At 48.8% G+C, this 26106-nt stretch overlaps 2 protein-coding genes and 1 pseudogene across 2 annotated transcripts; 1 reads left to right on the top strand and 2 right to left on the bottom strand.

Annotated features, from left to right (window-relative positions):
* The first annotated feature begins 7739 nt into the window (after nucleotides 1-7739).
* Nucleotides 7740-9530, top strand: LOC124673833 (pentatricopeptide repeat-containing protein OGR1, mitochondrial-like). Its single transcript, XM_047209871.1, has one exon. It carries the CDS (start codon nucleotides 7740-7742, stop codon nucleotides 9528-9530), a length of 1791 nt encoding a protein of 596 aa, XP_047065827.1.
* Nucleotides 9531-13304: 3774 nt separating this feature from the next.
* LOC124673813 lies at nucleotides 13305-16326 on the bottom strand (annotated as a pseudogene).
* A 7426-nt stretch (nucleotides 16327-23752) lies between these two features.
* On the bottom strand, nucleotides 23753-25770 carry LOC124673804 (xyloglucan galactosyltransferase KATAMARI1 homolog). Its single transcript, XM_047209847.1, has 3 exons — nucleotides 25319-25770; nucleotides 24290-25208; nucleotides 23753-23881 (listed from the first exon to the last, which is right to left on the bottom strand). The coding sequence occupies exons 1-3, from the start codon at nucleotides 25768-25770 to the stop codon at nucleotides 23753-23755; spliced, it is 1500 nt and encodes a 499-aa protein (XP_047065803.1).
* Between the last annotated feature and the right edge of the window lie 336 nt (nucleotides 25771-26106).

Genomic DNA, 26106 nt, shown 5'->3' with positions numbered 1-26106 from the left:
AAATACCAATAACCTTGAGGTTCTTACTTTGAAGTTGATCATCATATGATAAGTGTTCTAGATTTCACTTATTAGTAACTTTGTAATATGATGAACAATTTCACTCATAATTTTATCCATCATATCATGACGACTTTCTGAGACCATGTCTGTACATGCTAGGCTCGTAAAGTTTTAACCTTGGTATTTGCATGTGCAAATCTAGCTTGCACCCGTTGTATGCACACGTAGAATCTATCACACCCGATCATCACGTGATGCTTCGAAACTACGAGTCTTAGCAACGGTGCATATTAAGGATGGTCACTTCATGGATATGCGAATATCGTTAGTGCCCCAATAGTTGGAGGATTGTGACGCCTGGCGTCTTCAACCTTCATACATTCCCATAAAACTTATGAGTTTATGTAGTCTCACCAAATTTATATTCTATCATCTTGCAATAAGGTCTTAGATATCACATATATCTCATACCTTGATTATTTCTGAAAACTAAATTTTCAGCTCCTTACTTTTCAAACAAATTTGAACTTCAAGTTTCACGGAGACAAGATAACTTTAGGTACTAATTGAAACCATAGCTCTTTGAATCAACAATGTGAGGTTTACTAAAAGTTTGCAATAGGACTTAATCAATTCTTGATTCATTAACAATACGGTACCAATCCGTAAAGTTTCTCATCATATTTTAACAGTATTTCTATCTCAATAACAAGACTAGCGCATAGCAGAAAACGGATGCCAATACTACAAAAAAGTAATTCAAAATACTACTCAGACTATGTTTATGATAATTAGTTCATGTTCTAATCTTATTACTAATGAACTCCCACTTAATACAACATCCCTCATAGTTGTTAAGTGGTACACGATCCAAATCCACTACACCAAAACCGATCATCACGTGAGATGATGTAGCTTCAATGGTGAACATCAACATGTTGATCATATCATCCATATGACTCGTGTTCAACCTTTCGGTTTCCGTTGTCCCGAGGCCATGTCTGTACATGCTAGGCTCGTCAAGCAAACCCAAGCATTCCGCGTGTGCAACATGGCTTACACCCGTTGTATGTGAATCGTTGAATCTATCACATCCGATCATCACGAGATGCTTTGAAACGACGAACTGTTACAACGGTGCATACGAGGGGAGAACACTTTATTATCTTGATATTAATGTGAGGGATCATCTTATAATGCTACCGTCGCGTTCTAAGCAAAATAAGATGCATAAAGGATTAACATCACATGCAATTCATATGTGATATGATATGGCCGTTTTGTCTTTGCGCCTTCGATCTTCATCTCTAAAGCACGAACATGATCTCCATCATTAACGGGCATGATCTCCATCATCGTCGGCGTAGCGTCAAGGTTCATGGAGCCGTCTTCATGGTTGTTCACCTCATGTAGCAACTATTACAACTACTTTGAAATACTACTCAACATGAAAATTAAAGACAACCATAATGCTCCTGCCGGTTGCCACAATACAATAATGATCATCTCATACATATTCATCATCATATCATGGGCATATCACATCACCAAACCCTGCAAAAACAAGTTAGACGTCTCTAATTTGGTTTGCATATTTTACGTGGTTTAGGGTTTTCGAGTAAGATCTAATCTACCTACGAACATGAACCACAACGGTGATACTAGTGTTGTCAATAGAAGAGTAAGTTGAATCTTCACTATAGTAGGAGAGACGAGACACCCGCAAAGCCTCTTATGCAATACAAGTTGCATGTCGAACGAGGAACAAGTCTCATGAACGCGGTCATGTAAAGTTAGTCCGGGCCGCTTCATCCCACTATGCCACAAAGATGCAAAGTACTCAAACTAAAGATAACAAGAGCATCAACGCCCACAAAACCATTGTGTTCTACTCGTGCAACCATCTATGCATAGACACGGCTCCGATACCACTCGTAGGATAACGTTGCATAGAAAACAAAAAATTTCCTACCGCGAACACGCAATCCAAGCCAAGATGCAATCTAGAAGACGGTAGCAACGAGGGGATATCGAGTCTCACCCTTGAAGAGATTCCAAAGCCTACAAGATGAGGCTCTTGTTGCTGCGGTAGATGTTCACTTGCCGCTTGCAAAAGCGCGTAGAAGATCTTGATCACGATCGCTTCCGGCGCCACGAACGGGCAGCACCTCCGTACTCGGTCACACGTTCGGTTGTTGATGAAGACGACGTCCACCTCCCCGTTCCAGCGGGCACCGGAAGTAGTAGCTCCTCTTGAATCCGACAGCACGACGGCGTGGTGTTGGTGGTGGTGGAGAAATCCGGCGGAGCTTCGCTTAAGCGTGCGGGATATGGTGGAGGAGAGAGACCGCTAGGGTTTGGGGAGAGGGGTGCCGGCTAGGGCACCCTTGAGGGGTGCGGCCATGGTGGTGGCTTGAGTGGCCGGCCAGCCCCTCTCTCCCCCTCTTTATATAGGTGGAGGCCCCAAGGTTTAGGTCAAAGAGTCCGAATAAGACCCCAACAAAACCTTCCAAGTGTCCAAACCTAGGGGAGTGGGACTCCCCCTTTCCTTGGTGGGGTGGCCGGCCACCATGGTGGGGAGTCCACTTGGGACTCCTCCTCCCTTAGGTTGGCCGGCCAAGGTGGGTGGAGTCCCTCTGGGACTCCACCTTCCATCCTTATTTCTTCCGGACTTTTCTAGAACCTTCTAGAACCTTCCGTAGAACCTTCCGGATCATTTTAATTCACATAAAATGACATCCTATATATGAATCTTATTCTCCGGACCATTCCGGAACTCCTCGTGATGTCCGGGATCTCATCCGGGACTCCGAACAAATATTCGAACTCCATTCCATATTCAAGTACTACCATTTCAACATCCAACTTTAAGTGTGTCACCCTACGGTTCGTGAACTATGCGGACATGGTTGAGTACTCACTCCGACCAATAACCAATAGCGGGATCCGGAGATCCATAATGGCTCCCACATATTCAACGATGACTTTAGTGATCGAATGAACCATTCACATACGATACCAATTCCCTTTGTCACGCGATATTTTACTTGTCCGAGGTTTGATCTTCGGTATCACTCTATACCTTGTTCAACCTCGTCTCCCGACAAGTACTCTTTACTCGTACCGTGGTATGTGGTCTCTTATGAACTTATTCATATGCTTGCAAGACATTAGACGACATTCCACCGAGAGGGCCCGGAGTATATCTATCCGTCATCGGGATGGACAAATCCCACTGTTGATCCATATGCCTCAACTCATACTTTCCGGATACTTAATCCCACCTTTATAACCACCCATTTACGCGAGTGGCGTTTGATGTAATCAAAGTACCTTTCCTGTATAAGTGATTTACATGATCTCATGGTCATAAGGACTAGGTAACTATGTATCGAAAGCTTATAGCAAATAACTTAATGACGAGATCTTATGCTACGCTTAATTGGGTGTGTCCATTACATCATTCATACAATGATATAACCTTGTTTATTAATAACATCCAATGTTCATGATTATGAAACTAATCATCCATTAATCAACAAGCTAGTTAAGAGGCATACTAGGGACTCTTTGTTTGTCTACATATCACACATGTACTAATGTTTCGGTTAATACAATTATAGCATGATATATAAACATTTATCATAAACATAAAGATATAAATAATAACCACTTTATTATTGCCTCTAGGGCATATCTCCTTCATCTCCACCTCAAGAAGCAAACACTTGTGTGAACTGTGCATTGATTCCTACATACTTGCATATTGCACTTGTTATATTACGTTACATTGACAATATCCATGAGATATACATGTTATAAGTTGAAAGCAACCGCTGAAACTTAATCTTCCTTTGTGTTGCTTCAATACCTTTACTTTGATTTATTGCTTTATGAGTTAACTCTTATGCAAGACTTATTGATGCTTGTCTTGAAAGTACTATTCATGAAAAGTCTTTGCTTTATGATTCATTTGTTTACTCATGTCATTACCATTGTTTTGATCGTTGCATTCATTACATATGCTTACAATAGTATGATCAAGGTTATGATGGCATGTCACTCCAGAAATTATGTTTGTTATCGTTTACCTGTTCGGGACGAGCAGGAACTAAGCTTGGGGATGCTGATACATCTCCGACGTATCGATAATTTCTTATGTTCCATGCCACATTATTGATGATATCTACATGTTTTATGCATACTTTATGTCATATTTATGCATTTTCCGGCACTAACCTATTAACGAGATGCCGAAGAGCCGATTCGTTGTTTTCGCTATTTTTGGTTCCAGAAATCCTAGTAAGGAAATATTCTCGGAATTGGACGAAATCAACGCCCAGGGGCCTATTTTGCCACGAAGCTTCCAGAAGACCAAAGAGAAGACGAAGTGGGGCCACGGGGCACCGCCACACTAGGGCGGCGCGGCCTGGGCCTTGGCCGCGCGGCCCTGCGTATGGGGCCCTCGTGTGGCCCCCTGACCTGCCCTTCCGCCTACATATAGTCTTCGTCGCGAAACCCCCGCATCCGAGAGCCACGATACGGAAAACCTTCCGCAGACGCCGCCGCCGCCAATCCCATCTCGGGGGATTCGGGAGATCGCCTCCGGCACCCTCGCCGGAGAGGGGAATCATCTCCCGGAGGACTCTTCACCGCCATGGTCGCCTCCGGAGTGATGAGTGAGTAGTTCACCCCTAGACTATGGGTCCATAGCAGTAGCTAGATGGTCGTCTTCTCCTTATGTGCTTCATTGTCGGATCTTGTGAGCTGCCTAACATGATCAAGATCATCTATCTGTAATGCTATATGTTGTGTTTGTTGGGATCCGATGGATAGAGAATACTATGTTATGTTGATTATCAATCTATTACCTATGTGTTGTTTATGATCTTGCATGCTCTCCGTTATTAGTAGAGGCTCCGGCCAAGTTTTTACTCTTAACTCCAAGAGGGAGTATTTATGCTCGATAGTGGGTTCATGCCTCCATTAAATCCGGGACGAGTGACGAAAGTTCTAAGGTTGTGGATGTGCTTGTTGCCACTAGGGATAAAACATTGATGCTATGTCCGAGGATGTAGTTATTGATTACATTACGCACCATACTTAATGCAATTGTCTGTTGTTTGCAACTTAATACTGGAAGGGGTTCGGATGATAACCTCGAAGGTGGACTTTTTAGGCATAGATGCATGCTCGGATAGCGGTCTATGTACTTTGTCGTAATGCCCAATTAAATCTCACTATACTCATCATATCATGTATGTGCATGGTCATGCCCTCTCTATTTGTCAATTGCCCAACCGTAATTTGTTCACCCAACATGCTATTTATCTTATGGGAGAGACACCTCTAGTGAACTGTGGACCCCGGTCCATTCTTTTACATCGAATACAATCTACTGCAATACTTGTTCTACTCGTTTTCTCGCAAACAATCATCATCCACACTATACATCTAATCCTTTGTTACAGACAAGCCGGTGAGATTGACAACCTCACCGTTTCGTTGGGGCAAAGTACTTTGGTTGTGTTGTTCGGGTTCCACGTTGGCGCCGGAATCCCTGGTGTTGCGCCGCACTACATCCCGCCGCCATCAACCTTCGACGTGCTTCTTGGCTCCTACTGGTTCGATAACCTTGGTTTCTTACTGAGGGAAAACTTGCTGCTGTGCGCATCACACCTTCCTCTTGGGGTTCCCAACGGACGTGTCATCTACGCGCATCATCACCTTGCTCTCCAATCCTCCATATTGTGTTCCACCTCATTCGCCACTTCCTGAGGTGGTCGTGCAACTTAAGACTTGTCACTATGATCCCATGGAATTCAAGCACGTCATTGCCATCCTTCTGCATTCGGATTTCTCTAAATATATTTTTATAGCTTACCCACTCTTTCCAAGCTCAACCATCCTATTGAGGATAGACTTTGACACAGAATCTTGCGAAATCATTGAAGGTTTGCATGCATAAATATCTAGATCGTGCATGGATAATATTGGGAGGCTACATCTAGAATATGTCAGGCAACACCACTGAGGATTTGGAGGAAGTCAACAGATTAGGGGAGCTACAACATCAAGGGTTAGAGGTTCCTTACAACCAGAGGTACAAGATTCAACACGAAGGTTGGGGAAGAGGGAGAAGTTGTAAGGTCCACCGTTGTCGTGCTCGAGGGAATAGAAGGCATGGCCACCATGGTGGGTTCGTAGCATAGAAAACAAAAAATTATACAGCTAGAACGAACAAAACCAAGATCCAATCTGAAAAAAGCCAAGATCTAATCTACTAGATTGAAGCAACGAGATAGATGTAAACTTTTACCCTTGAGGATCCAAAGTGGTAACGAGATCATATCTCGTGGATGAATTAGTCGTACTCTTGCCAAACTCAAGCTCAAGATGAAGTCCTTCCGGCGCTGCAAGAAATCGCATGTTCTCGAAAACTTGGGGTTTCAAGAAATTATTGCGGTTGGATGCTTGTATATTTGGAGGCAACTTCGTGAGTTCGTGAAAGGAGCATATGTTGCAAAACCCTCCAAATAAGCACATGCAATCAATTCACTGACTACAATTTTTGGTGCAGCTCGACCGAATGCAAAAGAGGAGGAAGTATCTTGGGTTAAGCCTTTGGCATGGACATTTAAACATAATATTGATGCTTCATTTCATAGTGATGGTATAGGTGCCGCAAGGGTCATCTTGCGTGATCACAAGGTCAAGGTGATGTGAGGATCCTATTGTCTATTGCTGAATGTTTTTTATGCGGCGACTACAAAGGGCTTTTTTTTTGCGGGTAGACTACAAAGGGCTTTGCCCAAGGGACTGGAGTACTTAGAGATCATTGGATGCAATCGAGTATCAATTGAGTCTGATTCGCTCGAATTGATTCAGACGTGTAGATGGAGTGATCGAGATGTGGAATCCATATATAACAGGTTTGGTGGAATGTTTCTAGAAGGGTAGCACAATAAATGAGATTTCTTTCTAAACATTGTCTAAGGGAGGCTTCGAATGAAACCCATCCCCCAAATTTTGTTTTTCCATTTGCAATAAGTGATGTAGTAGCTCTTTTCTCAATTAATAAATAAATAACCGCCAACAGGGTTTGCTTAAAAAAAAACTGACCACAGAGAAAAAAAACCCGCAGGAAGGTGCCTGTAGAAAATATGGTAGAGACAGGACCGACGACCGAGGCAGCACGCTGCTGCCCAAAGCCCAGTACCGAAAGCCCTAAGAAGTCGTTTGGAAGCCAGTCTTTTATTTCATTTGCAGTATTTTGAAATGAATACGTATTCATTTCATTTACATTTACATTGTGATTTCAGAAATGAACACTTGTTTGGTTGCCACGGGAATTGCAAATGACAACAGAATTCAATATTAAATTTGTAAATGGCTTCCATAGAGAAACGCAAATGACAGGTCTCAGCTCGGAATTATGTTTACATATGGCATCATTTTGCTGGTTCCTAAATAAAATGACGGTCCAATTCTGTGGCAACCAAACAGCCCACCTATAAAATTTCAAAATGAATTTTGTGATTCCAGGCTCAAATGATGGATAAAAAACGACTTCTAAAGGTTTCATTCTAAAAAAGTGAGAAAAGTGTATGAACTATGAAGAGTGGTAGTCCTCGACGCAAGCCCAAGAAAGCAGAAAACAGAAAATCCAGTCCAACATTTCAAGCAGGTCCAGCGAAAGCAGCCGAATCATTGGCGCCGAACCGGTCCAGCCACAAATGCCACCCCCGCCGGCGGCAACGGCGGCGGCGGCGGTGCAGCACCTGGAATCCTTCCTCCCGCGCCTGACCACGCTCTCACACTACAAGCAGTTCCACGCGCGCCTCCTCACCTCCGCCCGCCTCCACTCCGACACCTTCCTCCGCGCGCGCTTCCTCGACCGCCTCGCGCTCTCCGCGCACCCGGAGGCGCTGCCGCACGCCCTCCTCCTCCTCCGCTCCCTCCCGTCTCCCGCCACCAACGACTTCAATGCCGCCCTCCGAGGCCTCGCCGCCTCTCCCCACCCGGCGCGCTCCCTCCTCCTCCTCGCCGGCCGCCTCCTCCCCTCGCCGTCCCCGCCGCCTCCCCGCCTCGACGCGCTCTCCCTCTCCTTCGCGCTCAAGGCCTCCGCCCGGTGCTCCGACGGCCCCGCCACCCTCCAGCTCCACGCGCTCGTCGTGCGCCTCGGATGCACACCCGACGTCCGGCTCATGACCACGCTGGTCGACTCCTATGCCAAGTGTGGCGAACTCGGGTCCGCGCGGAAGGTGTTCGATGAAATGATTGTCCGGGACGTGGCCTCATGGAACTCGTTGCTTGCTGGGCTGGCCCAGGGGACTGAACCGACCCTCGCGCTGGCGCTGTTCCACAGACTGGCAGGGAGCTTCCACGAGCTGCCGCCAAGGGAGGCACCCAACGAGTTAACCATCGTCGCGGCGCTTTCTGCGTGTGCACAGATTGGCTCGTTGCAGGACGGGCTGTATGTGCACGAGTTTGCCCGTAAAATTGGGATCAGCGGCAACGTTCGTGTTTGCAACGCGCTTATTGACATGTACTCCAAGTGCTGTTCGCTGGGCCCGGCGCTACAAGTGTTCCACTCCATCAGACGAGAAGACCGGACGCTTGTGTCGTACAACACCGCAATACAAGCAGTTTCCATGCATGGCCATGGGGCGGATGCACTGAGGTTGTTTGATGAAATGCCGACATCTATCGAGCCGGACGAAGTGACATACATAGCCGTGTTGGGTGGGTGTAACCATGCTGGGCTTGTGGACGATGGCCTCAGGGTTTTTCATGGCATGAGGGTTCCTCCTAATGTGAAGCACTATGGCGCTGTTGTGGACCTTCTTGGCCGTGCAGGCCGCCTTGCTGAGGCGTATGATACCATCAAGTCTATGCCTTTTCCAGCAGACATCGTCCTCTGGCAGACATTGCTGGGCGCGTCCAAGAAGCATGGTGATGTTGAGCTCGCGGAGGTAGCTGCCACAAAGCTTGCTGAGCTTGGTTCAAATGTTGACGGTGACTATGTGCTCCTCTCTAATGTTTATGCGTCCAAGGCGCGGTGGGCAGATGTTGATCGAGTTCGTGATACAATGCGAAGCAATGATGTGCAGAAAGTACCTGGCTTCAGTTACACTGAGATAGGTGGTGTAATGCATAAGTTTATTAATGGTGATAGAGATCACCCTAGGTGGCAGGAGATATACAAAGCACTAGAGGGAATCGTGTCAAGAATAGGTGAGTTGGGATATGAGCCAGAGACAGACAATGTGCTTCATGACATTGGGGAGGAAGAGAAGCAGAACGCATTGTGCTATCATAGCGAAAAGCTGGCCATTGCATTTGGGTTGATTGCTACGCCACCCGGGGAGACCCTGCGGGTGATAAAAAATCTCCGAATATGTGGGGACTGTCATGTAGTAGCAAAGCTAATCTCCAAAGCTTATAGCCGGGTGATTGTCATTCGGGATAGAGCAAGATTCCATCGGTTTGAAGATGGGCACTGCTCTTGCAGGGATTACTGGTGAAATACTGGCATACTGGACCATTTGCAGGGTTAAACTTTGGGCCAAAAAGGGTGACCGACTTTTGTGGTCTAATACATGGATGGATACTGATAATGAGCCACTGACTTCACATGGTTAGCACTTCACAAGCTTGTCAGCAGATACATTCATACAACCCAGCTTATTAGTGTGAATTCATGTGATTCAATTTCCATATGAGAAGAATCTTGCAAGTGAAGCCAACCCCATGAGCTTGAACTTTGCTCTGTGGTTAATCCATCCAGGTGTATGGTCACCAAAAGTTTATCAGATATTGCACCTATAAGGTGTAGGCTGATGATAGTTCGTACTAGACTCTTGAGTTATATATGAAAGTGTTCAGGCTGGCGTAAGCCCGCCGTAGTTCGATTAAAAAAAAGATAGTTCGTACTAGCATTATGCTATTATTGTATTAGCGAGAACTTCCAGGTCTGTGTGGGATTTGACTCATGATATTTTTTCCTTCCTGGGAGCTGAGAGAAAATTTTGTATTTGTAGAGCAATTTCTTTTACATTGCTTTTTAGTTTCTCCAAACCAGCTTGCAGTACCATGATAGATTATACTCGTGGCTTTTTATTTACATTAATATATACCACTGACTTCATCTGGTATCAAATTCTGTAACCTTCGAGGATGGAATTATTTGTTAGAAAAGACTTTTGAATCTGCAGAATAAGATGCTTCTGAACACTCTAATATTTGTGGTCACAAGACCATAGTATTATAAATGGAGTCAAATTAAATCGAGGTTATCACTCTGTTCCTTTCTTCATTTTGAAATGCACTAGCGTGGTTACACAATTTGAAAAAGACATAATGTTTTTTCACAAATGCAAAACGTGTTGACATGACATTTTTTTACTCAATTGTACAAGCAGCAGATACAAAATTTCACTAAGCAAAATGAAATAACTGACTGACTGTTGTAGTTTGATATTATTATTTTAGAATGTCTGAAGATTCAAGTTTGTCAAGGAAACCTCTCTTCTTGCCTTGGTTTTCCTATTTATATTCCAACCGCTTTCAGTATTTACTTTTGTTGCTTGTTCCTTTCATCCAAGCATGAATCGCAGATCGTGTCGTGAACCTGTAATATTGTCTTCTTGTATTTTCCTCTCTCTTAGTTTGGTATTTTCTCAATACTTGTTTGTTATGCATGCTGACATGTACAGAAACTCTATGCAACACTCCGTGGACGGGTAATCCCTGCAAGAGCAGGCTGCAAAGAAAGAATGGGAGACATTCAGAAATGAATAGATATAATGCGTCCAACCAGGAGCATTCTGCTCTTGTAAAGGCAATTCAGGTATTCTATTCCATATCAGCATAACATAGTGATAGTTCCATTGGTCTTGTGAAATAGAATTGATTAGCCCATATACTCTACGGATAAAGTTGAAGTTTATCCTGTATAAACTTCCTTGGTATGGAAACAATATGAGCATGAATTTTCAATCAAGAAGCTATGCATGTGAATTTTCAATCAAGGATGATGCCCAAGGCGGCTGTTGCGCCGTAGCATGGAGCCTGGTTTTCCAGCCCAAGAGCCTCGGCGGGCTGGGCTTGCATGACCTGAGGCGGATGAACGTCGCCCTCCGCGCGTGTTGGGTGTGGCTTAAAAAGACGGAGAGCTCCAAGCCCTGGAGTGGTCTCGGCGTGCAAGTGTGCCAGGATTCCCTCGCGCTGTTCAACGCCTCTGTTTGGATTGAGCTGGGGGTGGTGCCTCGGTTTTGTTTTGGGAGGATGCCTGGCTTGGCAGTCTCACGGCCGGTGCCATCGTGCCCGACCACCTTAGTTTGTCCGGCTGGCTGTGCGGCGGCGCCGCACCGTTCAGGATGGCCTGGCCGGCAACAGCTGGGCTGTCGACATCACGGGCACGCTTACGGTTGACGTGGTCGTGCAATACCTGAGGCTTTGGGCAGCGGTCAGGGGTGTGCCGTTCGGTGGGGGTGACGCTCTTGCGCCTGACTCCTTTCGATGGAAGTAGCGAGGGGACGGCCAGTTCTCGTCGCGCACGGCGTACCGCTTGCTCTTCCAAGGCATGAGCGGCCTCCCTTGCGCGCAACTTGTATGGAGCTCCTTCGCACCGCTCAAATACAAGCTGCACGCTTGGCTGGCTCTTCGCCGGCGCTGTTGGACGGCAGACCTCGGCTGCGCCGTGGACTGCCCTCTCACACTCTCTGTCCGCTCTGTGATGCTGCTAGCGAGATGCTAGACCACCTATCTCTTCATTGTGGTTTCGCGCGCGGAGTCTGGTCCGGTCTGGTCACCCGTTTGGGGCTGCTGGACATCATACCCGATGGCACCATTGGCATCAACGATTGGTGAATTCAGGCTGCTCATTGCTTTGTTCTGGCGGAGCGGAGGAAGGCAAACTCGCTGATCATGCTCACCCTGCGCATGATCTGGCTTGAGCGTAATGCGAGGATCTTTGAGGGCAAGCGCACATCCATGGTGGTCACCCTTAACTTGATCACGGATGAGTGGCGGGCTTGGTTGGCTTGTAGGAGTGGGATTACGAGAGAGATTAGTTAGCTGGTAGCCTTAGGCCTTTTTTTTGGCCCCGTGTGGCATTTTCTTTCGGTGGTGCATCTTTGTTTGCTACCTACGGTTGTAAACAACGATGTAAAGGACCTCTTCGTCCGCTTCTTCGAGCATAATACAATGACGCGCAGATCTCCTGCGGGTTCTCGAAAAAAAATTATCTATGGAAATTCAGATAATGTTTGGACATTTGAAGATTATTTGAACTGATATTCAATGGTGCTGAATTATTCTTGCAGTTGGAAAGAATAGAGCTAGTCAGAGTCAATAAGTAGGAGATTAAAGAGGCAATAATGAAATGAATTATTTGGAGTTGATACAAAAGCCTCTGGTGTACCATGCTCCTGCTCTTCCTCTGGAGTATTGATTGTCCGGAAGCAGTGCAACAGACAGGCCTTCAAATACATTCACATGGAGTCAGTGGTAGGTATCCGTTGGGTTGTTAGAGGCTTAGAGCTCCCCATTGGCTCTTAACCAACCTGGTTAGCCTTTGCTATAATCAACATTGATTTAGTCATTTCATTGCAAACTTACCCATTCTCACACCAGAGTTGCTGCTTATCCAGTGCAGGACTGCAAACCGTAATGCAGGTGCCTGATGGCTCTTTGATATATCAGATAATAAAATTGTGTTAGTAAATGAAATTTGGGTCATATGTCTTTGGACTGGACTGCAATCATCTGTCTGTGAAAGCTACTGCAGCTGCTCTACTTATGGAAGAGAGAACCAAAAGCATGTGGAGCCGAGGATGTCAGATGTGCATGCCACTCGTGTTCATGAGAGTAAACATGATAAAATTTTGTGATTTCATAGTTTACATGCTGCGCACATTTTACAATGACAAATATCTGTCAGAACCATGCATGCGGCTCCATGTGTGTACTACTCGATGCTTGTTTGAAATATGTGTCCTATCACAGGGTAAAAGTTTAAGCAATCTACCCCCACCCCTATATTCAGGCGCTGCTATTCTGTATGTTCAATCTTTCTTACATATTTCATATTTGTACCATCCAAACTTTCTCAAATATTGCAAACTTGCGAGCCAAAGTGTGCCTTACAGCCCCAGTCTTCTGTTATATGAGCAGACATAAATTTACATGGTTCCTGGAGACATTGCACTTTTCTTATTTGCACTACATTATTTAGCGTGGAACGTTCACAAGGTACAGACTGCACCATTTAGTTCTCACATATTCACTGTCTGTCATGTCTTTTGTAGTATTACTTCTTTGGTGTGTCTGCATAGTTCCAGTTGGCATGGGCAAAGGAAGTATAACTCCTTCCACCGGCCACATCTTCTTCATGTATCTGATTGTTAATTTCTTTTAGGTCATCTTCTGCGAGGTCTACCTTTAAGGAGTCAATGTTGGATTCCAGATTCTTGATCTTGGTTGTCCCTGAGAAATTGCAGAGCAAAGCTATCAGTTATGAAATGCCAGTCTACTAGAAATACGGAATTGACTACTGTGAATTGGGGATTGGAACTTGGAAGTGAAAATAAACACAAGAGTTCTCTTTGTAGATGAACTACCCCATGTTTGGAGGCATCAAAGCATTTTGCAGTTCAGTTTAATGTCAGTTCAAAATTAACACCATGGCACAGATGTTACTGTATAGCAAAAGACCACCATGATTGTTCGTCTACCATGTTTCTCTGCAAAGAAAGCTTGGATTGCAGTCGATATGTCTCTCTGTGTCACCTACACTTCATTAAGATTTCTTAAACTGCAAATTTCACTTCTATGAGAAAGCATATGCAACCAATACGATCTTCAGGCTTTTACCTACTATGACAATTGAGAGCTCAATAATATCACCCTACATGTTTAACACTATGTGCTGTCAATGACATGAGAAAGGTTCATAACATTAACCTGGTATGGGAACCACATCATCCCCTCGATGCAGAACCCAAGCTAAAGCTAGCTGAGCAGTGCTGCACTGGTGTTTCTTAGCTAGTTCTTCCATTTTCAGGTACAGATGCTTGTTCTTCTCCAGATTTTCTGCTGAAAACCGTGGATGCCCTTTCTGCAAAGGGAAAAAGATAATGGGTTCAAGCCTAAGTAACTGAAAAGAACTGACTGCTGCATATCAAGCAACTGGCTGTATTGGTACCAGATCAGATTCAGAGGACACTTGTTCCGTGACTCCTCTTCCACCGAAAAACCCGCGGCCAATGGGGCTGTAAGGAACAATTCCAATCCCCAATTCTCTGGAGTCCATAGAGCAGAAGAATCAGTTTATTTACACAATCAATGAAGTCATTCAGGACTATCAGTCATTTATGGAAGCTCGCAAGTAGAATTTGCAATGCAGAATTCACCTGCAGAGCGGCACAATCTCGGGCTCGATGTCGCTAGCCCAGAGAAGCCCAGAGAGACCACTCCATCTGCACCGCGGAGATCGGGTGCACGGCGTGAGCACGCCTGATGGTGTCAGGGCTCGCCTCGGATAGCCCAATGTACTTGACCTTCCCCTCCTCCACTAGCTTCTTCAGCTCACCCATCTTCAGCAGGAGAGTTGCAGTGAGCAACCGCACCATTCAAGCAACCGTTTAAGCAATGAACAACATGAAGAATAGGCGCCAGACCGTATCCTCGATGGGGACGGTGGTGTCTATCCGGTGCTGGTAGTAGAGGTCGATGTGGTCAATGCCGAGGCGGCATAGGCTGGCCTCGCAGCAGGGGCGCACGTACTCCGGCCTGCCGCAGATGGCGCCAGCGCCGGCGCCGTACTCGTGTAGCTGGATCCCGAACTTGGTGGCCACCTGCACCTGCTCCCGCGGCAGCTGCTTCAGCGCCTTGCCCAGGAGTGTCTCGTTGGTGTGGGGGCCGTAGAAGTCGGAGGTGTCGAAGAAGGTGACGCCATGGCGGAAGGCGTGCGCGACGACGGCCACGCCGGCGTCGTCGCCGAGCGGGGAGTTGTAGGAGCCCGTCAGACCCATGCACCCTAAGAGCATGTCTAACAGGCCCCGTATAACCCGCCCACCCCGTAAAATTCCGGCGACATACGGGGCAGGCGCGGTTTGGGCCGTCTAGCAGGCCCCGTATTCGGGCCGCCCCGTTTCGGCGGAATACGGGGCCCAGGAAATCGGCCCCGTCGCCCCGTACATATAGTGGGCGCGAGGTGCGAGTGAGGGGTTAACCCCTCACTCGCAACCCTAGCTCCGCCGCGCGCCGCCGCCTCCTCCTCCTGCTCCGGCGAGCAATTAGCCGCTCCCCCGCCACGCATTCCACCCCAAAAGCTAGGATGGACTCCCGCCGCCGCGATGGGGCCTCGCCGGCGAGCGGATCGAGCGATCCCGCTCGCCGGACACCGTAGAGGAAGCGTGGCGGGCGAAGTGCAAACTTTCCGCCGCCGGGAGCCGTCGCGCGGCCTGCAAGTACGCAGGCGCGCTGTACGTGCCGGACCCGCTCCGCGAGTTCGCCGCGGGTGGGCGGTGGTACAAGCAGGACCCGCCGCTCAAGCCGATGAGCGGCGAGGCGTTCGAGAAATGGCGCGCGCGATGGGCCGCGCGACCGCGCGGCGTTGGCGGAATGGAGGGCGACCATCGGCCGCCGCAGCAGCGGCGGAGGAAGCGGAGGCGGCGAGGAGGAAGCGGCGGCGGCGGAAGAGGAGGAAGAGGAGGCGGCCTACCGCCGTGCGGTCGCCTTGTCCGAGGCGGATGCCGCCGAGAAAGCGGCGGCGGAGGCGAGAGGAGGAGGCGGCGGCCATCGCCGCCGTCCAGGAGTTCGAGGCGCGGCAGGCGCGAGAGGCCCGGGAGGCGCGGGAGGAGGCGGCGAGGATCGCCTTCATCCCCTACGTCATCCTGGACGAGTAGAGGTAGGTTTAGATGTAGTATGATCTGTAGTATGATCAAAATGTATGTATGATCCCTAGTATGATCAATGAAGAAGAACTTCCCGGGGTTTTAATTTTTGAAAATACGGGGCGAAATACGGGGTCTGCTAGACGGCATGGCTCGAAATGGAGCAGTTTTTCGATACGGAGCGAAATAAGAGACTTATACGGGGCAGCGAAATACGGGGCCTGTTAGACATGCTCTAACCCCAGCTTGGACACCTAGCATCGTCACGTTGTTGGATCATTCGATATTTCGATTCACACATTGGGTGCCGCGCGGGAGCGAGACTGAAAGAGAGAAGGGAAGATGATCGATCGATCGATCGACTCACCTGCAGTCCTTGGGTGCCGAGCCGGACACGAGGAATCACTGGGGTTTCCTCCATGGCGCCGCTGACGAGTAGTGACTAGTGGCGAGTGAGCATATGCAGTGTAGCTCAACTTGGGAGTATCTTAAGCAGGGACAGAGTATGATTTTTTTGGATGTACCGTCTGAGACGCACCTTTTACTTCCAGATGAAAGAGGGAAGATGAAGCACGTCAGTGATGAGCTCGCTCTCTACCACATGGAGGGAATCACATCAGAGCATCTCCACCGGCGACTCTCAAATAGGTGTCGGCGGGGCGCCGGCACTGCCGTATGGAGGCGTTACCAGAGCATTCTCCATTTGGGATGCTGCTCCCACACCGACGCCTCCGTAGAATTTGAAACTTGGAATGAACTTTAAAACCAAAATTCATAAGAAATTTATATAAAATTTACTCGAATTTAAACTTAAATAAAACTTAAACTTAACCCTAATCTACTGGCCGTCGGTTGGGGCGCGCGATGGGCCTGCCTCGTCGTCGTTCTTCACCTTTGCCGCCTGCATCTGTGCTCGCCTCTCGGTCCTTGCTTCGCGCATCTGGCGGTGGAGCATGGCAGCTAGCATCGCATGAGCTTGCCGGCGGCGCTGTGCCCGCTGCCAGCCTTTGACGAGAAGCCTCGTTCTCGGCGCGCCTCGCTTGCTCGCGGGCGAACGTCTCATAGTTGCGATGAGCTTCTGTCGCTCCGCCTCCATGAGGAGGCGTCCCGCCTCCTCCGTGGCCACTCGATGGCGCGAGATCTCGAGGGCGTGCTCGAGGTTCGCGTCGTTGACGAACTCCCACGGCTCCTCCTTCAACCTCCGGAAGCGATGCGCGTTCAACAACGCCAGGATCGCCGCCTGGTTTGGGTCTGCGGGGGCCTGTGGCTGCTCGCCCCACTGCGCCGCCTACTCTGCAGCCTCAGCTTCCGCGTCTGCGACGTAGGCCTCGTGCCACACTGCGGACCGTGGGTTCACTACATCGTCGGAGCTGTAGTCCGCGTCGGGTTGCGGCTCCGGCTGCGGTGGTGGTGGAGGCGCTGCAGCCAGCCCGCCGCCGTTGAGGCCAAGCATGGAGTACGTTGTCTTAAGACGGCGCGGCATTTTTCAGGTGGCGAGGAGAGACTAGCGCGGCGGCGGCGGCGGTGGAGATGAGAGGATAGTACTGCGGCGGTGGATGGCGTACGTACTAAATAGGGTGCCAAATACTCGCTTTTACGGTGGTGTAGGCGAGTGGACGCCGCGTGGCCAGTCGATGCGCTCGTCGCCACCTCGGTTTCCGCGCGGGAGACCTCAGACCATTAAACGCCGATGACCAACATTCCCGCGTCGAGGCCAATACGAACCATCGCGTCCTCTCGCAGGCGCCCCCACCCGCGAAAACCACCGTGCCACAAGGTGCCGGCGCGCCCGATTCGCGCCTTTCGTGAATGGGCCGGTATGGGGTTACCGGCGATTCTATTGGGCTTGAAAACTAGCCGACGCCTTTTGGAGCGGACCGGTGCGAACCCAAAAATGACACCAGCCCTCAAAAGGCTGTCGGAGCCACTATGGAGACCGCTGGTGGAGATGCTCTCACGACAACATGTCAAAGATCTGAGAGGGAACCCTCGATGCTTTGATGTGTTTGTCAAAGATGCTAAATGTAGTGTCACTCTATATCTCCGACTGTTCGTGTATAAAACTCTACAACACAACGTTCTGTATTCTCATTATCGGGGCGATATATACGTGTGGAAGTGCGGTGCTGCTGCAGTGTGGAATTAGATGACTCCCCACCTGATGCAAGAATTGACCTGTCATCAAAGAAACGCAAGGCCGCTGCCTAGCCAGGCAAGGACTGTTCAGAGGTAATTGTTTTGATTAACGTAACATGATGTAGTTTGGTATTATTATTACTCCGTATTTGTTTCATGTTATTCTTATCAGGAGTTTAGAAGCATATGTGTGATTCATTAATGTTGGCACTATGTTTATGTGAAGTCTGTTATGTGCTGTATCATATTTTCTGCATCGATATGTCTCATAAAGTTATGCTATATCACTATTGAGGTCTGTTGGAGACTAAAACTGCAGCTCCAGATGCTGTCAAAATGATGCCACCCCCATCATTACAACATTTGTCTACAAGCACAAGGCCCTAGTCAGTTGGGCAGTGAACGCTTGAGGAAGGGTTATATTTTATTAATCCATGTACCATGGTTTCGCCTCGTATTATTATTGGCTTCGTTTAATGTTTATTCAAAGTTCAGAAACATTAAATTAGTTTGCTTACATTTATCATTTTGTACTAAATAATAGCCCACAATTACGAGTAACAAATAATCTAACGTAGCACACATTTTTCTTGAAGGGAGAAGCTCGTGCTTTTTTTTTAATAAAGCTGATCCCGAGACAAAATTAATGCCTCACTTGATCGCTCGATGAAACTATTTAGAAATCTGACCCCTGAGAATGAAGCTGAAATTATGCAGGTCAGTGCCAAAGAAATTCGATTTGACGTCAATTAAATTTTACAAAAAAATTCAAGTGGTTCTACACCAATGATATTAGTGTCAACCTAGTTTGACTTTGCTTTGGGGATAGAAAATATTGACGCCAATTGGCACAGTTTCGGCTCCACATCCCCATTGGTGCCAAACTTAGGGGTCAGATTCCAAAATGTTTTTTTTTTGCCGATGAGTTGAGACAATAGTTTATCCAAAGGGTACGATTTGTCGAAAAATACCAGAAGCTGACATCGAGATTCATCATCCAAACCATAAACGGCTGCATTGAGCAATGTCAACTAGATCAAAACAGCGGGCGTGGCCCAAAAATGTTCGCTAGAAACACCATCATCGTGGCTCTAGAAGCCTTCAAAAGAGCCGACGATGATGATCAAAATCAAATTCGCACATGCAATGGAAAAAAGTGACATCTACCATGCACCGGCCGAGTATATATTACGTGGGTAACATGTGCCATGCACTGGCCATCAAAGTGAGAGAAAAAAAGTTTTACGTTCTACTATAAAACTGACAAAAACTTGGTAGACGAGGCACTTGTAATTTATGGCATAATATACAATTTTTTGATTGTATAATATAAAATTGATATCATCGTACCGAAGATATTTTCTAGTGTTGTCATATTTCCAGCAAATAATGTTCATATACTTGATCATATAATTTTCTTAAGCAAACATAACTCTTAAAAGGCGTCATAAATGGAAAGTGGAGGGAGTATTGGGATAGTAGGATGTCCCGCCGAGATTGGTGTAGTTGTATCAGGTTATTTAGCCACAACTATTAAATAATGATTTTGCTATTTTTTGGACGACTAGGAATTGATATGGTTCTTAGTCAACCCTAGACTTTTGGGCGATTTTTTAAAAAATAATATAAATTATTTATTAATTTACAGATTACAGAAATATTATGTGTTTTGAAATTTTTTCGTTTGTGCGACTCAGTCGGCACTCCACACACTGATCGGCCACCTCCCCACAGTCAGGCGCCTCTCCGTCGATCGGCCCACTGCAAGCCGATTAGGCCGGGAACTTAGGGTCTGTTTGGATTGGAGCCGGGTACTACCCAACCAAATTTTTGGCGTTGACCACAGGCCTAGGCTTTCGTTTGGATTAACGCCAACTCTTTGGACCCCTGCCAAATTTTTGGTCATCGGGTTCACTTTTTTAGCCAGGAGCCTTGCTCCGGTGCTCCCCCCTAAACGAAGTCAAAAGGTAATAATTGGTTATTTTTTCTGTGTTGGATCCACCGAAACCTATATCCAGTCCATACATACCATCTGTATTGATACGGTATGTGTACCTCGCGTAAGAAAAAAAGAGGTCATGTTGATCAGTTAACGATCTCATTCGTCTAAGTACAGCCCTACGTCGTACAAAAACGAGGTACAACACAACGTTGGTCATATGGGCATGTACAAGGTTGTATTGACGGTGGACCTACACTGAAATTATGATTGTATCCCCGCTTACATATGAATAGATCTCAACCGTTGTTGTGTTCAACGCACCCAGAATTTTTCCAGGGGAGGAGCACCGGAGCAGAAGTGTTTAGCCAGCTCCTGGGCGACTGAAACCTTCGCCAAACAATTGGCCAATTTGAGGCTATAATTTCGTGTAAATTTAAACCAATTTAAAGCTACAACCTGTTTTCTGAATTTTCTAAACCTAAACTTGCTGGCGCCGGAAATATGTCGGCCCGCTAGAGCCATCCCGACGCAACACAGACGCATGACCATTTTCGCAGCAGCGGACCGAGGCAAATGGACACACCTAAATAATATTTTAGCCCTCCGAAATGCGCCAGCGTTCCTCTGTCCGCCCGAGAGAGCTGTCCACAGCTCTAGCCAGATGCTCTCCGTTCGGTCGTCCTCGTTCTTGCTGTTGCTGATTCAGCTCATGATGGATGCCATGTACGGCCGGCCGCGTCGCCCTACGTCTTCCATGCCACCTGCGGCTCCTTTGCCAGGCTCACCCCTCATGCTGGCGCAGGGCCAGCGCTAGGACGCGCAAGCGCGCTCGCCCGACCGCACCAGGAGCCAGGACCAGATGTCCACCTCGCATAACACGCTTAACCGCCGACGGCCAACCTCGTCCGCACTTCTCCGCTCCGCGCGCATGCCTCCGCTCGCCAAGAAATTTTCGCGCCCCGCCAGCTCCAATCCGCTGACCACTGCCCACATTCATGCAACGAAGTGCGGAATCGCCCACAAAGGAGCGAAATCGACCGCGGAGGTGTGGAATTAACCATGGAGGCGTGGAATCGTTGCCTCGCTGTCGGCCTCCGTCCATGGCGTGCGCACACAGGGCCAGCGCCTGGACGCATAAGCGCGCTCGCCCGACTGCACCAGGATCTCCTCGGGCGCTGCCTAACCCACGGCTAGCAGCAGTATAGGGTGCGTTTGGTAGTCTGCATGCTCATTGGCTCGTATTGATCCAGTTTTTTTCAGTCTGTTTGGTTATCTGGTCGACGTCGCGTTCTTGCAGCAACCGGTTCTTAAAGCACGCTCGGGCCAGGTCCTGGAGGAACCCTCAGTTTGGCCGTTTCTAGCGAGCCACCTCGTTTCCGCAGAAGTGGAGAACGCGACGTCCTTGCAGAGCCACCGCGGGAGATGGCGGGAGCTCGCGCGGGACTGCGAAATCTCGGCGCCATGAATTCGGTCGCCGCGCTTGAATTTTCGCCACCGTATATAGGGGCGGCTCTCTCACCGGCAAATTCAAATCCCCCATTTTCCCTCATTTCGAGCTCATCCAGCATCCCCGATCTAGCGACATGGCCGGCTCTACCTCACCCGCACGGTCGGCGACGGCGGCTACTGGCCGCGGAGGATGGTCGTCTTCTTCGTCTGCGTCTATAACTTCGGTTGTGGTAAGCTTCCGCAAACCCTAGTCTTAGATCTAGATCTTTTGGGTACATAACTGGGGTCTGAACGAATCTATTGTAGGACATTCCTTCGTCGCCGGTGGAGGTTCTGGAGGTTTTCCATGTTCCATCTGACTCTATGACAGGAACGGTGGTGCTACCTGCATCTTCCACTGGGATGGTGGTGCTGCCTGCATCTTCGCTAGGGTCCCATGTTTCCCCTACCTCGGTGTTGCGTGTGGCTCCTTTGACTGTAAGACCGATCTTACCTACCTCGTTGTTCTTTGATGTGGTACTGCCGTACGGGTAGTTCATAGATGTGCTAGTGCTTAAGGATGTCCATGTGGTAGTTCATTGATCTGCTAGTGTTTGTTATGTAGGCGATCATACATTTGAGCTCCCCTGATCTGTCTGCGTCAACTGTGAATGCTCAGTCATCTCTAATAGCAAGCAAACCAGTCATGGTTTGAAAACCTGAACTATCAGAGTTTGTGTTGAACCGGTTGGTTCAGCTCGTCCGTAGCGGCGTCTACTTCAACATGGGATTCAATGAGCAGCAGATGAAGAAGGTAGCTGCGGATGTTCTTGCATTCGCCGGCGTACATGTCACCACTCTTCAGCTGTACAACCACATCAGAAACTGGAGGACGAAGTGGAGCGTCATCATGAAGATGAAATCCGATCGCATTCTGAACTGGAGCGAAGATGGTTGCTGCTTCTACGGCGGTGATGAAGGGGTGGCGGACGAGTACATCCTGGTACGAATCCTCATTGAGCTCCTGCACAGATCTGAAAGTATGTACATGTCAATGTCGTCCGCACTAACAGGTGTTCCTTGTCGATTGCAGCGGTACCCGAAGCATCGTCAGTACATCGGCACCCCGATCACCAACTACGCTCAGATGAAGACGATCTTCACTCCCCGGTTCGTCTACAAGGCGCAGCTGTTCCAGCCTAACTTGCTGGTCAGGATTATCGACTTCATTGCAGACAATGAAGCTGAGTATGCCGTCTACTATAAGATGCAGCCACTGGAGAGGAGAAGCTGGCTTAGGACCTGGCTCCGCAACCAGTTTCCTGCTTAGTGCTTCTGCTTCCTTCCCATGATCCGCTGATTTTGGGAGGTGATCTTGTATCCCTCCATTAGCTAGGACTTGCTACAACCTGATCCCCGATTTGTAATGATGAACTTATTCCAGGTGGTATATACTAACCCCTCGTGACGAACCTGTGATGCATCACGAAGTAGTTGCTTCGTTCGTGATGTATCGCCCACTAAGTACTAGTTGTTGTGTATTACCAACATCTCTTCTGATCAACTGAATCTGATGTGTGTTGTTATTCAATACTGGGTAACCTCACCACTCTAAGTGAAGGGGTTACCACAGCACTGAGCTATCTACAACCAAACAGGCTATGGGTTGCACGACCTGGGAAGAATGGGCTGGAAACGGGCAACCAAACGATGGGGTCTGGGTTCCTTCTCCGGCGCGCAAAAGGCCGCACAGGCCACCAAACGACCTGCGAAAAGTGGCCCATGACCCGTTCGCGACGCGCAATGCCTCCCATCTCGTTGGCGTAGATATGCAAGAATTCGGCCCAGGCAACCAAACACGCCCCTAGTGACCAATCAGCCCCGTCGCAGCTCTGTCAACGGCCTGGTTGGCGGACAGTAGGCCGATTGGCAGCTAGAAAACTGAGTAAGTCGGAAAAATGAAATTGTTTGAAAACGCATAATATTTCCGTAAATTAATAAATAATTTGTATTATTTTGAAAAAAAAACACAGACTTTTGGATTGCCTCATAGTTCCTGCCTCCGTGAGTTACAACATTGGTTATAAACTTATAATTGAGATTTTACTACTGGCACATAAGTTGTGACTTGTGAGTTGTAACTTAGGAAAAAAAAAAATACTCCAAACTGTTGGATTTTATTTGACATGTGCTTACTCGTGAGTTTTAACATGGATTGTATTTGAGATTTGATGACGTCACATTATTGAGAATGAATTAAGTTAATTATCAGAAAAATGAGAATTACTCGGTATACAGCGTTGCTTTATATACCACTAAAAAAAACTACTAGTACTCCGTATCATAAATCCTCGCCGTTCTTGATCCTCCTCACTCTCCCCATTACCGCATCCAAGGAGATGTCGAACGCATCCCGCATGTCCCCCTGGAACCTCGACCTGGGGTCCTCGTACAGGAACCTCGGGATCATCTTGATTGTTATATTTGAGATGCACAATAAACGAAGAACGAAAAGTAAAACACTGCAGGGGACACGAGATTTTAACGTGGAAAACCCTTGCAACACACAAGGGAAAAACCACGGGCGCCAGCCAGCAAAACTTCACTATTTCGGTGGTGTTTACAAACGCCGTGGGTGTACAATGATGCGATGATAACCCTAGCGGCGGCTTACAGGGAATATATATAGACGGTGGCAACGATCCGTACCGTGGGGGGCTGCCGCCCCCCGCACCCCCGCAGGCGTCCCTGTAGGGCACGACGTATGGGCTAACTTCTGACTACGCTACGCTTCGGCCCAAGCCTCCGGCGACGGGCCTCGCTCCGCTCGTCAGAAGTTAGCCTCCCTTTAGTATATGAATTTGGATCACAAAATAACATTGATGACCTCTTCCCTCATGGCGGCCACCTCCTCGTCTGTGTAGCTAGCCAGCACCTCCTCGATATCCACCTTGCCTTCCAGGATTTCGTCGGCGTCGATGAGCACCGAGTACCGGCGGTCGCTGCCGTCCGGGTCCGGGTGGTGCCACCTGTACTGCTTCTGGAAGGTGGAGCCCTCGTGGAAGAAGACGGGGATGCACCCGGCCATTATAGCGTCCACCGAGGAGCGGCGCATGAAGGAGTCGCCTCTCGGCTGCAGGCAGAAGCGGGAGGCGGCGAAGGCGGAGACGACCGTCCGCGGCGACTGGCAGGTCTTGCTGCCCTGTATGCCGTGGCTGCAGTCGACAAGCCGACACCGGCTCGATGACGCGCAGGAATCCATGATGCGGTCGCGGATGACCAGCGTCCCGTTGGCGCGCCTCGCGCCGGTGAAGGCAAAGAGCCACGGCCGCTCCGCAGCGCGGGCGCGGTCCTGCCACGCGGCCGCCTCGCCGGCCGACTTGGGGTGGAAGTAGCTTGGGTACGGCACGGCGAAGTCCCTGTCCCGCGGCTCCCAGATGTTGGACTCGTAGGTCAGCACCGTCATGTTGCCGGACTCGGGGTGCTCGAGAAAGTCGTTGCCGCACGTCCCAGTGGCGTCCTTGCGGAACATCCAGCTGGTCTTGGCGGCGACCATGAAGTGATCGCGGCCCCCAAAGGCCCCCCACTGCGGCCGAGACGACAGCCACCGGAGGAACTCGGAGGAGGGACCGCTGCGCACCGTGTAGTTGAGGTCGCAGATGTGCTCTTGGAGCTCCAGCGCTGGGTAGTAGGGCACGTACACCGCCGTGGCTGCCGCCGGGTCGTCGGTGAGGCACTCGTACCGCCGCATCCGGTTGTGGACGATCACCTCCAGGGCGTACTGGTACGTGTTGTACCTGCAACGACGTGCGCATTCTCAGATGCGTGCTGAATGCTGATAATATATGAAGCCAAGCCCCATCGATTAATGGAGTATACACTGTCAGTTGATGATCAACGAGCTTACCATCCGATGTTGGGGATGACGCCGGTGTCACCGTCACTGCCGTCGCCGGTGGCGGGAGGGAGCACGGGGCCCATGCCAGCATTGACCAAGAGGGAGCACATGCTGTACTCGTCTTGAAACGCCGGCGCGCCCTCGACGCAGCCGCTGAGAACATCGAACCGGGAAGGCACATCTAGCATGTACACGTACCTCCCCTCGCACGACGCCGACGACGATGCCACAGACGAAGGACGGCCATCCTCATCGGCCCCGATGGCAGAGGGAGCTGGAGGGAGGGTGGCGTCGAGCGCCATGGGAACCGAGGGCCGGAGGACGACGAGCGCCGGTCCTGAACGGGGTTCAGAGGACAAGAGGTAGATGTGAACGAACTGGAAGTGGAGGCTGAAGGAGACGAGCCATGACCCCAGGATGAGGAGGCCGTAGAGGAGGTACCTCGGGTAGCCAGCTTCCATAGTTGGCTGGCTTTGCTAGCTCTAGGCTCTAGCTAGATGAGGAGGCAGCTGACAGCATGATAATCGATATGGCTAGGGGTTTTGTAGCACACCAAGTGGTAATAGGCTAATTATGAAGAATATTACTATCCTATTCAATCAATGTTAGGTAGTTACTAGTTAGGCTTTCCGTTGTTGATTTTATATGTGACCTTTGATCGTCGGCGTACTACGATGGTTAACTAGCCAGCTACTACGACATTGTGATAGAATTGCATCGTGGCATCTTGCAGTTGGTACACGAAGTATGCACTATGCATCCAAGTCTGCCTCTGGTTCTTAGTTCATGGGACGCAC

This window comes from Lolium rigidum, chromosome 1, assembly GCF_022539505.1.
Source record: "Lolium rigidum isolate FL_2022 chromosome 1, APGP_CSIRO_Lrig_0.1, whole genome shotgun sequence".
NCBI classification, from domain to species: Eukaryota; Viridiplantae; Streptophyta; class Magnoliopsida; order Poales; family Poaceae; genus Lolium; species Lolium rigidum.
Note: the sequence above shows the minus strand (reverse complement) of the source record. Positions and strands in the feature narration are given on the sequence as shown.